The 17,603-nt window shown below is 41.2% G+C and overlaps 1 protein-coding gene across 7 annotated transcripts in view; it reads right to left on the bottom strand.

Annotated features, from left to right (window-relative positions):
- arhgef4 (Rho guanine nucleotide exchange factor (GEF) 4) overlaps positions 1–17,603 on the bottom strand; it is a 227,619-nt gene that overhangs the window by 133,218 nt on the left and 76,798 nt on the right. Inside the window, exon 1 of one of the 7 annotated variants that reach the window (XM_070986362.1) lies at positions 8,724–8,946. The exons of 3 other annotated variants lie outside the window; for them this stretch is intronic. Coding sequence is in view for 3 of the 4 variants with exons in the window: in XM_070986360.1 (XP_070842461.1) it covers positions 8,724–8,762 (39 nt within the window). In the remaining variant the exon portion in view is untranslated. Of the gene's footprint in view, positions 1–8,723; positions 8,947–17,603 lie in introns of those variants that run through there. 3 more of the 7 variants (XM_070986360.1, XM_070986358.1, XM_070986361.1) reach the window with 3 other exon arrangements.

The following is a 17,603-nucleotide window of genomic DNA, read 5'->3' as shown; positions in this document are numbered from 1 at the left end:
ACAGAGCTGGAATGAAATACACCTGCTCACTTTGTTTTCTCTTCTTGTTGTGATTTCATTAGAATGCAGCATAGAAAATTAATGGCACATTCAGTTCCTAAAGAAAAAACAACTAAATAATTGTGATTTGACAACAAATACATACATAACAAAGCAAATACAGTACAACTAAAAACCTCCCACATTCCTGTACAATTAGCCTAAAACACCTATCCAAGTCAAACCCAAAGTACTGTAAACTGAAAGCTGTTCTTGAATCACTTTGAGTGCATGCATGGTTTTGGTCTCTGCTGAAATGTCACATTCTGAACTTTTATCTCCAGCTGTCAGAATCACTGTAAGCCCAACTGGCATTAGCTAAACATTTAAACACACTGAAGTAGAAGGTTTTTATTTCTTTTTTGTGAATAGATAACTGCAGATGACTGTATCTGGGCTTTACTAACACAATGGGACCACAGCAGAAGCCTTACACTAGTCATGTTCAATAAATACTTCTGACAATACCACAGAAAATGAATATTTCCAATTCAGTATTCTAATGGTATGTCTAGGTGCACATCGCACTCACACGTTTACTATGTTCATCATTTTAAACCCTGTGTAATATCCCTATTTGCACTGAATTCCTTGTTTAGGGTATAAATTACCCACATTTACCTGTGTGTGTGTGTGTGTGTGTGTGTGTGTGTGTGTGCGTGTGTGTGTGTGTGTGTGTGTGTGTGTGTGTGTAATAAAAATAGAACTTAAAAAATCATGCTAAAGGAGACTAGTTCCTTCAGTATGTAGTCTGTTAAGTACCCCCCCACAATGTGTAAGCCTGGCTGGGGCTGCAATTTATTCATGCTGCAATGTGAGTGTAGAAAAACAACGTGTGTCAGTGAGTTATTAAAATCCTAACTCCACCTACCTTAGATTAGAGATCGACCGATATGGATTTTTCAGGGCCGATACTGATACCGATTATTAATAATCAAGTGAAACCGATAGCTGATATTTAGAACCGATATTCGTTTGCAGCAAAAATTATTTAGAGTAACACACCTGGGATTAGAATGAATACAGTATACTGTTTGTTTGTTTTGTGTACACTAAAAAAAGACCTTAACTTTTTGCAAAATAACACAAACACAAAATCTTCATTGAAATGCCTTTAATTATTAATAATAATTAAAAAAAAGTGCAGGGGCCTTCCAGCAACATTCCTTAAAACTCACTCAAATGAATAAATAATAAAATAGCTCCCTGAATTTTTGAAACATCAACAAAATAAACTGAACTGTTCTGAAATTTGGGTCTGAGTTAGTACTCCCAATTCAGTAGCAGAAGACATGCCAGCGCCACAGTTTTCATATCTTCGAGCTTGGAAAAGCGTTTCATTACACACGTGAGTTGTAGGCGCGACGGCAAATTTACAGATTGAAAATAAAACACACAGAATAATCTCCTTGACGTGTGCTCGCTGCCTCACTCATATCCCTGGACTTTACGAATGACAGGCAAAAAGACGATCATTTAACACCAGTAGTTACGTTGCTGCATCATAGTGTCTTGAGAGCACGAGCGCTGAGGGAGAGGCGACTGTAAACAAACAAAGACACGTTAGTGTGCAGTACTGTTAAACTTATAGGCTAGAATCACCTCCGGTGTTGTTTATTGATAAACCAGGAGTTGCCAACGGGCTGAGACACGTTAGGAGATTTATTATTCCCACAAAGTAACGGTAACCGAAAGGGCCTGTATTATTATTGTGCGTCTGGCCACAGCTATAAAGCGGCTGCGGCAGTTATAACGTAGTGGTGGGTCATCATGAAATACGTAAGGGATAATGCCCGACGAGGTGTCCATTGTCAGAAATGAATGGACGATGCGGAGGCGTGAACTGTCCGACGGTTGAGCCAGCGCAATAATTTAGAACAATCAGGCTATTTGACCGGAACTTTTTTATAGGTGTCCTACAAGACTTTTTAACGGACACCCTGCAGCCATTCAGAATCCATTGTTCACCCAGACCATGCCTTGTTGAAGTTGTGAACAGTTTCATCTCCAGAGCCAAACAGTGGAATTCAGCAGGTTTTCCTCCGTTATACTTGGTATAATCTACCTACCGGTATGTCGTTATGTCTTTTTGTATTATTATTAAGTAAGGAGCTTCAGGTCATGTTCACTTGGTTACGTCTTTTTTTTTTTTTTTCCGTCGTATGCTTGATGTGATTAGACAAGTAGGCCGGTGAAATGTCAACTCTGGGCTTGCATGTTATCACTGAAGTTGATCATAAGGTTGTAGCATTTTTAAAACTTCATCAAAGAGAGTTTTTATTGCAACTTCGACTGACTCTGTTGCCTTATCTCCGCTTGATCACCGGAGCAGTTGTCTGCTTCTCCTTGTCTGTGGCGCTGCATGTAGAGGCTTCAGTGTCGATTGGCTGTCACTGACTCACTTGTGCCATGTAGCCAATCAGTGAGGGCTGTGGGCTGGACATTGTTACACAGCCAAGAATGATGACTTCAAGCAGAGAGACGCTGCATTGGAGCCAACGGAGTGCGTTTTAAAATACATTAATTAATTTTATCGGTTATCGGTGGAAAAAACGGCCGATGCCAATGATCGAAAAAATGCCGAATATCGGCCGATATTCTCGGTCAGGTTGATAATTGGTCGATCCCTACCTTAGATAGGTACTTTCGCACACACACACACACACACACACACACACACACACACACACACACACACACACACACACACACACACACACACACACACATTTTGTGCTTCCATCACTTTCTTCATTACAAAGACTTCCATTCATTTTTGGGAGACTTACCCAAACCACTCCTGACCTAAGCCTCACCCTAACCTTAACTGACATCTTCACCCTAAAATGTAATGATTTAGTGCCTGCAATGTGTGGAATCCATTTCTCCACACACACACACACACACACACACACACACACACACACACACACACACACACATACGCGCACACACACACATACACAGCCCTTTCACTTAACCCAACTTGTCTCCCCTCCAGACTGCACTACCATGGAAACATAGCACAAAGGAGGGGACCAGTGAAAACAGGCCTCAGAGACCTGGTTTAGAATACCAATATCAAAGTGTGGGAAAGAAACAGCCAACAATAATTATATGTGAATCCCTGCAGACTTCATTATTCTGGCCAGTATTCCCTTCAGTATTTCATCATCACACACACAGACATGATAGCATTGTTGATTTTATCATTACATGCTGTTAACAGGTTAGGACCCATGTAAAAATCTGGACTGGGTAGTGGAGGACTGACTGACTTAACTGTGCACTCAGAATTATGGATGTCTACACAAATCTGTAAATGTGAATTGGAAAACATTTGAATGTGTGTAAAATATATTCATCAAATGTAAATGCAATTTTATTACTGAGTGAAAACAATTAAGTAAACAACTATCTCGACTCAAAAGCTTGAAAAACAGATCAGATTCCTCATATCCACCACCAGAGTGCTGCTCATTTTGCTGTTCTTTTTCATGTGACTTTTGCTACAGTCCTGCGATGCCTGAGATCTGCAAATGTGTGTTGCAAAGTGTGTAAGATTTGTTTTTTGCCCTGAACTCAGGCTCACAGGCTCATGCTCCCAGGCTGCAAAGCACTATGGTTGCAATGTGCCCCAATAGCTATACAGCCTATGTACCACAGGGCGGCAGAAGCACCTAATCATTTTAATCTTGGTATAGAGGTTGGTATAGTGGCCTAACTCTTTATTGGCTTATCTCTGATGGATAGTAAGTTCCTCCGCATATTGGATCAATAGAGCTTCAGCATTAGAGTCCAGTCCTTTGAGCAAAATGTTAATGTCAGCACATTCACATGCTCACAATGACAACGGTGAGATGCTTATGTGGAGCAGGTAATATTTACCCGGTTTGCCATCTTAGTTTAGCCTGTTAGCTTGCGAAAATGGTCTTTTTCCTTTTTGAAAATTCAGAAATGCTGACATGTAATTTTATGGTGGCATTGTAAAAAGCTTGTTTTAAATGATGTGGTCTTGCAATATGTCAATACTGTTTTGGTACTCTGTAATTAATATTGCTAAAAAATATCTCACACTAGCTGCAAGAAAATGTTCGAAATGAATGTCCACCTACTGTTAGGATCTGGCAGTGTGTCTCTCCCTTGTGTTTCCTTTTCCCCTTTTCCCTGTGTGTTCTTGTCCATCTGTCTTCCCCTGCATGTGCAGCTGGGTGTGTCCTACACCTGGCCAGCTCCGCCTACCTGTTCACACCGGTTGCTCATCAGGCTCATCAGGCACAGTACTTTATGAGACAGCTCTCTCCTAGCTGTCACCGGATTGTTTCAGTCTCCTTCCTCCGGAGATCCTTCCGGGCCTGTTTGTGATCCTTTATCGTAAGTACTTTCTCTCTAGCTACCGTGATTGTGCCAATGTGTTTTTTCTCCACCACTAAAGGTGTGTTTCTTTTGTTTCAGTTGCCTGTCTGCCACTTCCATGTGTGCCTTGCCTCAGACCCGTCGTACTGAGCTCCCTTAGTCATTTCCACTCTGTTTGAGTGCACCTTTCGTTTATTGTTGTTTGTTCCACTCCTTTTGAGTGCGCTTTTTGTTGGTAATAAATTTGTGTTATTTTTACCTGCCTTCTCTCTGGTCTGCATCTTTGGGCCCTGTTCAGAAACCTTGGTGAAAACCGTAACACCTACAGGGTCATGTTTTTTTGACTTCTCTAGAGCTTTCAACACAATCCAGCCATCAGTGCTCAGGGGGAAGCTGTAAAGAGCTGGAGTAGGCTGCCACCCTCTTACAAATCCAACCTAGTAGTCATGACTTTTATGTAAAAGTGACCGGGGTGCATTAGCATATCAAATTGGCAACAGCTTAATGTAAAGCGATGCGTCTGAAAGAGGCTGAAGTCTGCCAGAAGCTGTCAGACATGCTGGAGCCTCCTGAAACATTTTAATCAGCCAGTGTTAACAACTGGGATGGTGTGAACCCCTGGCTGCTGATGGTTTCTTTATACTCTCTGAGAATGAAGGAAACATTTAACTGCTGTGTGAGCAGCATGTCCTGCAAGAAAATCAATGACAAATGAGCTGTCTGTTAACCTGAAAGAGCCCTGCCATCCTCATACAAAACCAGTCTGCTTCACAAAATTAAGGAGACACACAGTAAGCAATAAAGTAGAGATACTGCCGAATTTTCCAAACTGTGAGAACTCAGCATGAGGTCTGTTTTCACTGTTTAGTCTCTCAGCAGCTTTCCTGAACTTTTATACATGAACAGGTTAAATATTTTATAGATTTAGTTTAAGGAATTCACTGAGCACATACCTGTAGCAAAATCCACCTTAACATCCTGACATATCATTGCACTGTCCTAACAGTCAGTGATGTCTTTTAACATTATCCATGATAGCTGGACTCTATATGTTTGGACAGGACAATATGTTTTATGCTAAACAATAAGCAATAAACAATCATCTAAAAAAAAACTTTAAAAAGCAAATTTAATTTAAATGACATCTGCTGTACTAAATGACATATTCATAATATTGCAAGCATTAAGATCTGCTGAGGAGAGAGGAGAAAGTTGGTATCTCTGCCTTCTGGACAGTGGAATTTGATGATTGTGCAAATGTGGTGTTAGCTGTGATATAAGTGCTTATGTGCTCATTGGGATCAAACTAAGTAAGATTACCAGAGCAAAATATAGGTACATGTACATGAGTAGATCCATATTGAACTTTACTTCCTTTACTTTTCTCTCTGTTTTGGCCTATACTCAGCTCAAAATGGACAGAAACCCACAGAGGAGTCAGTAATTTGGGGTGAATTTGCTCTGATGGGGGATGTTTGTTCAGATGTCTCCTCCAGACATGTTTTAAGACATGGTCTCCTTTGTTATTTTCTTCTTAATATGTCTTTCCACAGAAAAAAGTTACTTTTGTTATATGTTTTCCTTCTCCCTCACTGGAAAAACACAGAATATGAATATGTAAATATTGTTCTTTTTAAAGGTTTAACTGCTTGAACTCCAGATGTCTCATTCTTCATTGAAAAACGGACATATGCTGGAGACTTCAAACTTTTACATCACCCCTACTGTGTGTAAGTTGCATAGTGGAGCATTATTTGCTCTCAAACTAGTGGTGATGTCACAAATCCTGCTGGTATGTCTATGTCCTCCCTCTCCAGGAAAGCTCCAGCATAAACCACTGGGCTCCCAGCGGACAGAAGCACAGGGTGTGGATCACTTGCTGGAATCCAGCTCTGAGCTCCACTCACATACCTCAGGCCTGAATCACACTGCTGTAGTATCAGCCCCCAACCATTCACATAGAGTTTGTAATGCTGAATGTAATGCAGGCTTTCTGTTGTAAACTGGATGTTATGGATTATTGGTACTTCACATCCAGGCTGGACGGAGCGTTCACTGAAACATTTGTCGACATCCACATATCTGATAAACAACATATTCTGATAAAGTGTTATGCAATACAACAGTGCTTACACTGGGTACTCGAGTGATTTATTATCGTACTTCCATAAAGTTGGGCGAGTCATGAGAGACAGATTAAAAAATGAATTGTAAAAGCAGCAGAGGCTGAGGTATCCTGACTTTCAGTCCCAGTTACAGCACAGGCAGTATGGGTAAAATGGCTTGTTCTTCAGGGATTTAGTTACTACTATGCCTTTCAGTTGTACCATATGCAAACAAGCTACAACATACACAGAATACCTTGACTGACAACAGACAAAGACAGAAACTAAACCAATATACTTTAGGGATGAGGGTTATCAAGCAGGCATGCTTGATAAGCATGAGGGTTGTCACAATCTCAACAAAATTTGCTCCTACATCATGCAACTTGATAGTACCTTAAAATTAAATTAGACTTCAGTGTCCATATAGCCAAGACAGTCCACATGGAACAGGGTCCACATTGTGCAAATTTCATAATCTGCCTTAAAACAGTTGGGTTTTCATCGTTTCCAGTTCAGCAGTACTATCCACTAGGCTAACAGGCCAGCCAATGTGATCACTGGCATAAAATTTTAGAACGTATAGTGTCCATTTTTAACCCAAGTAAACAAACACAGTGTTGCTTACTTGATGAATGCATTAAAGGTTTTCAAATACATCATCCCAAAATGTCTTTACTGAAGTACAATGCCACAACATCAATATCAGTGTACCTTCCCCATCACAACCATGCCAGCATTAGCTTGACACTGTACTAGAGCTGTATTAAATGTGATTTATTTATTTATTTTTTTTATACATCTGAAGCTTCTATTGAGGTTTTTGAATGAAGCTTAGAATGTGTCATCACTAAAAAAAAGAAAGAAATCCTCAAAAATTGATTTGGAGGAATTACACCAGAAGTTTCAGCAGCTTCTGGAGATCATCACAGACAGGGAGAGACTGCAGAGGCTGCTCTCGATGAGAGCAAAAAAGTAAACAAAAGGAGAAGTGGGATTTCTAGCTGAAATTGGATTAATTGCACAAGTTGGAAACAATCCTATACAGCCACCACTGAAATCTAATTCTACAAATAGAATAAGTAAACATTAGTTTAGTCTAATCTTTTTCTTCAACTGTGCTGATATACAGGGTTTAAACAAACAGAAAGAATTGAAATGTACAAAAAACATAATTAAAAAAGCTGCCCGTTTGAGTGTTGATTTAGGATTTGAATGTTAACATTATGAATGAAGCTTCAAACTATTCAGTACAACCCTACACTGTACAATCTACACAGTACAATGTAAATGCTGTATATTATTTCAATTTGCAAAACTTTCTATTTATATTTGATAGCTCTGGAGCATTAAGAACTGCTGTGTCCAACTGGGCTGAGTAGATCAGTACATCCATGTCACATTCCCATTTGTTAAATCTTAGTAATCTCTAGTAACCAGTTAGTACAGCTATTGAATAAATTGCTTTCACATAAAGTACAATATTTCTCTCTGAAATGTATGAAGAAGAGTATAGAGGAAAATTAAAATAGTAAAGTGTCAAGTAGTCAAGTAAAGTGCAAATGCCTCACAATTGTACTTCAAAAAGTACTTGATTAAATGTACTGTTGATATACTCTATAGTGTTTGATATAGTTTCCCTGTATTTTACAGTGTGTAGCAGATGGGAAGTAGCAGATGCTCAAACAGCTAAAGTGTTCCTCCATCCCCAGGAAAGCTGATAATACTCTCATGTTCATTGGACCTATCCTCTCTACCTCCACCATGATGAAGAATTCTTTCAACTCACTATTTTAATTCAGATATTTTCTCACCAGTAAAACAAGCTGCCAGCATACAACAACTCCTGAGGATAGACAGGAATGGGCGGTTCTGGAAATCTCCTGAACCAGCGTCACCTATCAGATTGTAATCATTCAACGGTGCTTCATTGCATCTGATAAAGGCAAACCTGAAAAGGCAGCATCATATGTTTAAAGGGCTAACACCAGAGTGTCTGAAAAATGATATTCTAACAAAGTTAACCTGTCACAACTTGTTACTGCCACCACACTGAACACTAAGACTGAGACTGAATTCTTAGACAGAAACTGTGCACAGTGATAACAATGATGATGAAACACAGAATTAATCACCCCCCTCTGTCAGCCAGGGAAGTTAAATGACACAAAGAAGAACTAAGAGCTGCATCTATCTATTCAGCAGACAGAAAGCAAAGCCTACCTGGAAGATAGTGCGGAGGAAATACATAACACTTAGCATTCTTGAAGTATTCAGTCAGAGAGAGACAGACATGCAGCGGTCTTCACCCTGCTCTCCCCTCCCCAGCAATTTCTTCTGCCCTGCTCTTGTACCAGGGCTCTGGGTCTGTACAAGCTCCAGCTTCACAACCTGTTACTATTTTAAACAGACTTAGCCCTGATCACAGAGAGAGAAGGAAGGAGGGAGAGAGCGAGGGAGGAGAAAGTCCTGCCACAGGAGTTACATAATACTGAGAATTTAAAGGTGCAAGATATGGCCAAAATTTTAATTTAAAACATAAAAAAAAAAAAATAAATAAAGATTGGCACAATGCAAAAAAGTAACAGCTCTGACCGTGTGTCAAAGACACATATGAGATGCAGAGACTGAAGTTAGTGTGCTAACCAGCTAGCAGCGGCCCATCCTGTCTCCTAAAACTATTTTGTACCTCAAGAGGCGCTAAAGAATAGTATGTACTTTCAGCTGGGAGAAATGAGACAAGTTCACTATGTTTCATAAGCTGTCTTTTTCTAGTCTAATAAATAAACAAAATAAAATAACAAAATGTCTAGAATGACACCTGTCTTCGTTATGAAACAGAAAAAAATACAGCTGTATAAATCAAGTTTCTCTCTAACCAAACGAGGGCTTAATTGCCAGGTTAACTCATCTCAAAACACAATTCATTCTGGTTTGGTTCCACAATCAACATCTGAAAATTTCTGGCTCTACATGCGGCTTTTCCACACTGGTGATAACTGACCTTCCTCTCACTGCTCTCCTGGTGCTCCTGTCCCAGCTGGGATATCTTAAATCTATGAAGAAGACTTCAAAAAACTTGTCTATAGAAGTAGTTCTGATGGTTTAACATTTAATCCCAGACTGGGTGCAAAATAGATTACAAGGCTCTGTTGGACCAGATCTTACAGTATCAAATATGTTCCGAGCTGATCCCAAAGATCAGGGCCATGACTGATTTGGATCACTGACCATCACTTTGAACAGTGAAAAAAAAAAAGGTGCCACACAGCAGCTTGTTACAGCAGCTCCAACTGTCTTTCTTTGTTGTAGTGTTTTTTGTGCATTTTGTGTGTTGGACAACTGACAACTGACAACTTATGGATGTGCAACTGATGAGACTAGTGATTTGCTTTTTACTTTTTTCTGAACTATTTAAACCAACAGTGGGAGATCCATTCACCCACAACTCTATTGTTTACTCGGTAACAGCTGTTAGTGCTGTGCACAGAAAGACAGGAGAACACCACGGAAATATAGAAAAGAAGATGCAGAGCTGGGGTGAAGTACCGGGACGAAAAAAAAACAGTATAAACCATCCATACTGTCTCTCATTAAGGGGAATGTCAGATCTCTCCCTAAAAAGATGGAAGAGCTAACAGCGCTAACCAGACTGTAGATGGAGTACTGAAGACATAGACATAGAGCTGTTAGAGTTTGGCCATATTGCAACGATTTGGTCCTTTCAAGTGATGTTATGTGTTCTCATCCTGTGATCTTTTATTGCACTTGTGTAAATGAATGTCCTTGTACCGTCCAGCATTGTAACATAACATGGCTGGTGAAAGCCAGTTTTGATAACAAGAGGCAGATGACACTTTTCTCTTCTCTCTCTTTTCTGTAAGTGACGTCTGTTGCATTAGATCCACGCCTAAACAACACTCACACACAGTACACAGTACAGTACACACATACAGTGCAGCCGCCGTACCACACAGTGATGCAGCTGGTCAGGATGCTCTCGGTGGTTCCATGGTAGAAGGTGTGCATGATGGGGACTGGTGCTCTGGTTCTTTTCAGTCTGCGGAGGAAGTAGAGGCGCTGCTGAGCTTTCCTGGCCAGTGAAGAGGTGTTGCTGCTCCAGGAGAGGTCCTCAGTGGGGTGCACGCCTAAGAAATTGGTGCTGCTCACTCTCTCCACAGGAGCATCGTTGATGGTCAGTGGGGGGTGCTGGGTGGAGGCTCTCCGGAAGTCGGCAACAATCTCCTTTGTCTTCTCCACATTGAGAGAGAGATCGTTGTCTCTGCATCATGTGGCCAGTTGGCTCACCTCGTCCCTGTAGTTTGACTCATCAGTTACTACATTTACATGCAGTCAAGTAACCCTTTCATAACCGGAATATCAGCAATAACCTGGTTGTGCACGGCCATGTAAACACCAATAACCCTTATGAGCATATTCCGGTTTTTAAAAACCCGAATATGACTCCTGGGTCACTCCTTTTCTAACCCTAACATTTGGTCACGTACACGCCTATCGGAATATCCCCATTGAACGGAACATTAACTTGTGTTCTGCGCATGTTCTATTCGCAAGGACTCTTGGTCTTTTGAGTGCAGGCAGCATGGATATGGATGGCACAGCTCTGGCCCCATTTCCTATTTCTTCACCTTCACGCCTTCCATTAATGAAGAAAGACAGAATAGTGTCTGATGTACTGGTGGTGGGTAAGTACTAACACCAAAGCACAAATGAAGGCGACTGCTACCCGCCCTGGGCTGTTCATTATCCGCTGTGCTGCTGTTGTTTTGGATACAGGAAGAAGAAGCTGAAATGACACGCATTGCGTCATGACGTTCTCCATGCGTTGCTGTTTTGATAGGGGTAATCAATTGGGATATTGGATGTCCGTGGCATCATCAATGCATTTGCTGATGTCGGCAGTAACAGTGTCTGAATACTCCTGGATGTTGATCCGATGGTTGTAGGTGGCTGCCTGCTTAAAAATGTCCCAGTCTGTGGTGTTAAAGCAGTCCTGAAGTGCTGAGGAGGCACCCTCTGACCACACCAGTGCCTGCTTCTGGACCGGTCTGGTGACTTTGACCTTCGGCCTGTATGCTGGCACCGGCATGGGGGAGGGATAAGGCCTTGTATGCTCCACTTAGTGTTGTGTTGTGTAAACCAGGTCCAGTGTGCTGTGTTGGAAAGTCAATGTGTTGGTACAACTGAGGAAACGCTGTTTTGAGATTTGCATGGTTGAAATCTCCAGCCACAACGAAAGTCCCTCTGGATGGGCTGTCTGCTGGTCACTGATGGCACTGTACAGTTCACTCAGTGCCTTGTCTCTATCATTAAGGGAGGGATGTAGACTCCAATTAGTAGGATGGCAGAAGACTCCCTCGGTAGATAGAAAGGCCAACACTTGATGATCATAAACTCCACGAGGGGTGAACAGCGTCTACAAATCACCACAGCATCTTGACACCAAGCATCCCTGATGTAAACACAGACCCCGCTGCTGCGGGTCTTACCTCCTTCAATGAGGGCTCTGTCTGCTCGGTAGCATGTTAGCCGGTCCAGCTGGATGACAGAGTCCGGTATGCTGTTATTGAGCCAAAACACAGCACTCTCTCATGGTCTGCTGGGTCGATCTCAGAAGGTGTATATAGTCCAGTTTGTTGTCCAAGGAGCGTACATTGGCAAGTACGATAGATGGTATAGCTGGCTTGTGTGGATTCCCCGCTAGCCTGGCCCGGAGACCCCTGCGCTTTCCCCACTTCTGCTTCCTCTCGCACCGCCTGCTGCGCTTCCTCTGCAAGTGTGCTGCAGTAGTGGGGGTCGGTGTTGAAACGGGCCGCTGAAGTAGGCCAAGGTCGAGTAACTCCTTAGCGTTTGCTGGGTTTAATTTGCAGATTGCTGTGTTGCCGATGTCAAAAAAGTCCTACGACTGTATGTGCGCATTGGGACAGACAAGTGCAACGAAAACATAAAATCACTTGAACACACTGGAGAGGAGATACATGTAGACACCACATTATCAGGACAGAGAGGAGCCGCTGCGTCTGCATGCGCCGCCATCACAACTACTCACCAGAGCACCACACCAGAGACAATAGAACACTGGACCTACTTTATGCAAATACAAAGGATGCCTACAGTTCCTCACCCCTCCCCTGACTGGCCGTTATCTGGTTTATCTGCTTCCTGCATGTATACCTATGGTGAAAAAACAACCACCAACCGTCAGGTATGGGGAAGTCAAAGCAGGGACTGATTGGAAGTGTTCTGTAGTCCACATGGGGAGGACACCGACAGTTTAATGACTTGCATTACGAACTACATCAACTTCTGTGTGGAAAACACTATGCCTACCAGGAAGGTACGGTGTCCCCACAGCAAACCTTGGGTGTCCCCAGAACTGAAAGCTTTATTGAACGACACTTCTCTACACTCTTAACTTCCCACCTGATGAAGATGATGGAGAGGATCATACTGAACCACCTCTGTCACCTGGTGAGCAGCGAGATAGATAGATACTTTATTCATCCCCAAGGGAAATTCACAAAGTGTTGCACTACTATACAGTCAGTAGTTCCCACAACCCCAAATGAGCGGTCTTTAATCCAACATCTTCTTTCTAGCTGATCATGTACTAGCTCATGAAATATAAGGTGTGTCAGATTTACTCAACTATAGCTGTTATTTTAATGCAGTGCTGGGCGGTATACCAGTGTATATTTTTGTTATGATCTGAATTTTTAATATATCGCCATACCGGTCTATTTGATTACACAATGGTCGGAAAGCTGCGCCGTGCGACACTGTTTTAGACGGGACACTTTTCAATGTTACGCTTCTAAACACGCATTGTGGGAGGCATGTAAGGGTAAATTGTAGTGCTCTGGTGTTACGTTACGGTGCAGATGGTTGGGATAGATGTTGAAAGTTCCGAAATCGAAGCTATAGAACTAGTAGAACATGATGATACAGAAGAACTTGTGCCAAAAACAGGAGCCATGTCTGTTGTTTTTTTAGTTTAAAAAAAGAGAGCAAGTGTTGTCGGGCTAAAGTTGTCACTGGAGGTGGCAACACGAGCGATTTGCTCCACCACCTTAGCCGCAAGCATGTCTTGGAATATCAAAAATGTATGAAGTTAAGATCAGCGCCCTCCACATCAGCAGGTGGCACGGGAAAAGCAAAAGAAAAATGTCACTTCAAGACGTTTGCTGGAGGAACTCCCTACGACAGAATAAGCAAACGTTGGATCGAGATTACAAACTCTATCACTATCCACATAGCCAAAGGCATGGTTCCGCTTAACACTGTTGTAAAAGAAGGTTTTGGGCAGATGCTCAACACCTTGGATCCCAGGTATGAAATACCGAGCAGAAATTACGCAGAAAGATCACCTCCTGTACAGGGGGTAGCATGAGGTGCAGACAGTTAAGATGATCAATGCTCACACTAGGAAGCACCAATCCAAATTCGTAGTATATCAGATTGACAAGGAAAAACTCAGCTAAAAGCCTCTACCAAGCATTGCCACCCAAACGAAACATAATTCATACAGCCAGAAATTATATGCACATTATATGTCCACTTTAGAGCTTCTGCTCATTTCACCACTTTACACAAACTGATATCATATGAAAGCAGAGAGTCTGCTGATCGCGAAGATGTCTGCCTCCTCACTATGCGATGGAACCTCGGCAAACTGGCGGCCAAAGAGGAGCAGAAAAAAAACTTTGCTAAATCAGAATGTCTTACCATTGCTGCTTTGTGATCAAAAGTTATATTTCAGCTGAAAGAAACGCTGTCTGCTCCTATGACTCTGTGTTAGTTTGAGATCAATCGCGAAGGTCCTGGTTGTTTACATAAAGAGGAGGGGGTTTCTAGAGTGGAGGGGGCGCTCTTCATGCGATAAACTATCTCAAGGTTAGTTCCTTATGGATCGTCAATGGTGTTACTATGGTGAATTTGGGTGCTGCCCCGTGATTCTCTTGACTCTGACTGGTCGATAGAGGTGTCGATAATCAAAATTGACTAATGGGTTGCTGAGCTATTAACGGGTATAACTGCACAGTTTCACCTGTCCGTCTCATTTACACATGAATGGGCAGAGCGCACACAGAGGACTCTGCTGACCAGCCCAAGGTGTTATTTTACCATTTTCTTTGCATGTTGTCCTCTTATGAGAGATAAGAACAATGGCAAGCAGAAAAAAGACTGAAAAAGTGTTTTCAACAGTGGAGGTTCTCCGTATGCTTGGATGAGATAACGGTACTCTGCCCAGATGCGCCCAAATGAGCGCATGGACATACCTGTGTTCAGTGTGTTCATTTTTTTAGCATGTACTTTTGCACAGTTACTTATCAACTATTACTTTAGTAATTCCTAGATGAATTTGGCTACTATCCTATGATTTAAAGGTGTTTTTCACGATTAATAATGTTTTTGGTTTTTTTAGGAGGAGATAACAAATTTAAATTTTCTACTGTCTTCCAAATGAAAGAGAAAAAAAAAATACCGTCATATACTGTGAAACCGTTACAGTTTTGAAAAATACCCTGATATCATATCACCCACCCAGCACTATTTTAATGTTTCAATAACAAAATGAATCAATACTGTATGCGTATTGTATTGGCCAATATCAAATGACGAGATTGGCACCAAAAAACTTGACTAGGACATCCCTATGAAGTATCGAATGAATTTGTAACACACTTTTGCCAGCAATGGCAAGGTTATAATTTTGTGCTTGTTTTTAGTGTGTGGAAGTGCTGGCAGCGAGGAGAATGAGGTCTTTCTGGACAACCACTTTGATCAATACCTTTAAACTATCTAGTATTGGTATATAGTCTAAAGCACTCTACAACTACAACAATACAAATACACCTTCTGTTGGATTTGTTAATGTAATGTCATTATATTTTATTGGACTATACCACAATGTATAGTTCTTTAAGATTGATAAGATAGGACTTTATTGATCCTAGGGCTGGGTGATAAAATAATAGCGATATTCAAGATGAGAAATAGAAAGCGCTGCAGCGAGCGAATAAATTGTCGATAAAACAGGGAAAGTCAGCTCGACAGTATGGCAGTTTTTTGGATTTTATAAGTCGGACCGTAGTCAGACCAATGTGGTCTGTAACTTATGCAAGACTTTCGTCCCCACCAAGATCCGTAACACCACAAACTTGTTTAACCACCTTAGCCACGCTCACTCTTTGGAGCGCAGCCGTATTCGCAAACGTCCACCAACCGCAGCACCACCACACAAGCAGCAGACCACCATGCAGAGGTATCTGCTTCAGTGCCTGATGACAAATCATCTAAAAGGCACGAAGACATAACGGAGGCAGCGGCATATCATATAACTAAAGACATGCTTCCGCTGAGCACTGTGGAGAAGCCAGGTTATAAACATCTCTTACACGTACTTTTTTTTCTTAAACACACTTGCAATAAAAATTAGTGCTGTCAGGCGATTAAAAAAATTAATCTAATTAATTACAGGATTTGTAATTAATTAATCTAATTAATCGCATTTTAATCTCATATCTGCTAAAGGTCCCCAAATAAAGAATTTGAATTCTAGGACATTACAATTCACTGACATTCACATTACAGCTGGTGAATTCTTTTCATCACTGTAGTTCTCGACGGTAGCTGGAAATTAGAGTCAGATGACGCTATCTGAAACGCCTCTTTTAGGCCCTCGTCTTCCACGATTGAAATCGGCCTGCAATCAGCAGCAACCCGCTTTGCGATTGAGTTTGTCAGTTTTTCTGTCGTGGCTTTGCTCATTCGTTTTCCTAACTCAGCAAGTGTGGGTTGGCGGAGTGAGCTCACGGTAGCACTAGCGGCACTAGCAGCAACTACATGTTTAGCGTTTAAATGATAATTCAGGCTGGAGCTGCTACGGTGATAGGAAAATTCTTTTTTACACAAGGTACAAATCACTGCGTCCTTGTTAATAGTCCCGTCTTTGTTCTTTTTATAAATAAACTTGCCGTTCAAAGGTCCAAGTAGGCTTGCCTCGCTCTCCGGTGTCGCATCCACGTCTGTTGTCACCATGATTTTGACTAGTGGCGCAGGTAGGATGCGACCTGCCACTGCAGCCTACGGGTCACTCAAAGGGACAAATTTAAAATGCTTGCGCATTGACTTGCCACTCATGATTAATTGCGTTAATTTTTATAGCGCGTTAATTTGCAGCGTAATAAATTAATCTAATTAACGCGTTAAACTGACAGCCCTAATAAAAATATAATTGAATAGTTCATGTATGTTTAGAGTAAGAAGAGTGACTAAAGTTGTTCATATGTCTAGGCTGGTTTTATAGTTCAGTCAATCTTACTGTACTGTCTATCATGTTTGTTTGTTTGTATGTTACAGATGTCCAGTCTACCTCAATTTCTGCTATGTTTCCAAAACATTGCACATATCTGAAAACATTTTATTCACCAGAGGGTGAATCAGCTTGGGAACTTCCTGCACTAAACCTGCAGAAAAAAAGTTCTCAGGTTTCTCTCTGTTTACATTTTTACACTATTTTTTACATTTATTATTTGAGTGTTTTCCATGGTTGTGTTGACATTTCCTTTCCTTTCTGCCTTGATAGCTGAGGGGATTATAATCAGAGGAAGGTTAAATTTAAAATAAAAATGTTTAAATTTAATGTATTTTTCTCCTGGTCCTTATTTTAAATAGGTCATAAAAAATATCAAGAATTATCGATATCGACCAATATAAAACACTTATATCGCAATAGAGTTTTCAGCCATATCGCTCAGCCCTAACTGATCCCACACTGGGGAAATTTAGTAATAAAATTTAGTAATATGTATATTTAGCATTTCATGTATGTACTCTGCTTTAGTTTGTTTTTTTTTTCTTTGTTTTTTTTTGTGCTGCTATAACATCTGGGTTATCTCCCTGCGGAATAATAAAATCTTATCTTCACATCACAGTCATGCACTTTGTGCATGCCACATCCACTCCTACCACCTCCCTGTGACTCCAGAGAGGTACATAACTCACTCAAACAAACCTTGACTCTGAACATAATCCAAGCAATGATTATTAGCACAACATATTATTATTGTTAGATTATTT

Source organism: Chaetodon trifascialis, chromosome 18, assembly GCF_039877785.1.
Source record: "Chaetodon trifascialis isolate fChaTrf1 chromosome 18, fChaTrf1.hap1, whole genome shotgun sequence".
Classification (NCBI taxonomy): domain Eukaryota; kingdom Metazoa; phylum Chordata; class Actinopteri; order Chaetodontiformes; family Chaetodontidae; genus Chaetodon; species Chaetodon trifascialis.
This window is presented reverse-complemented; position numbering and strand designations above follow the sequence as displayed.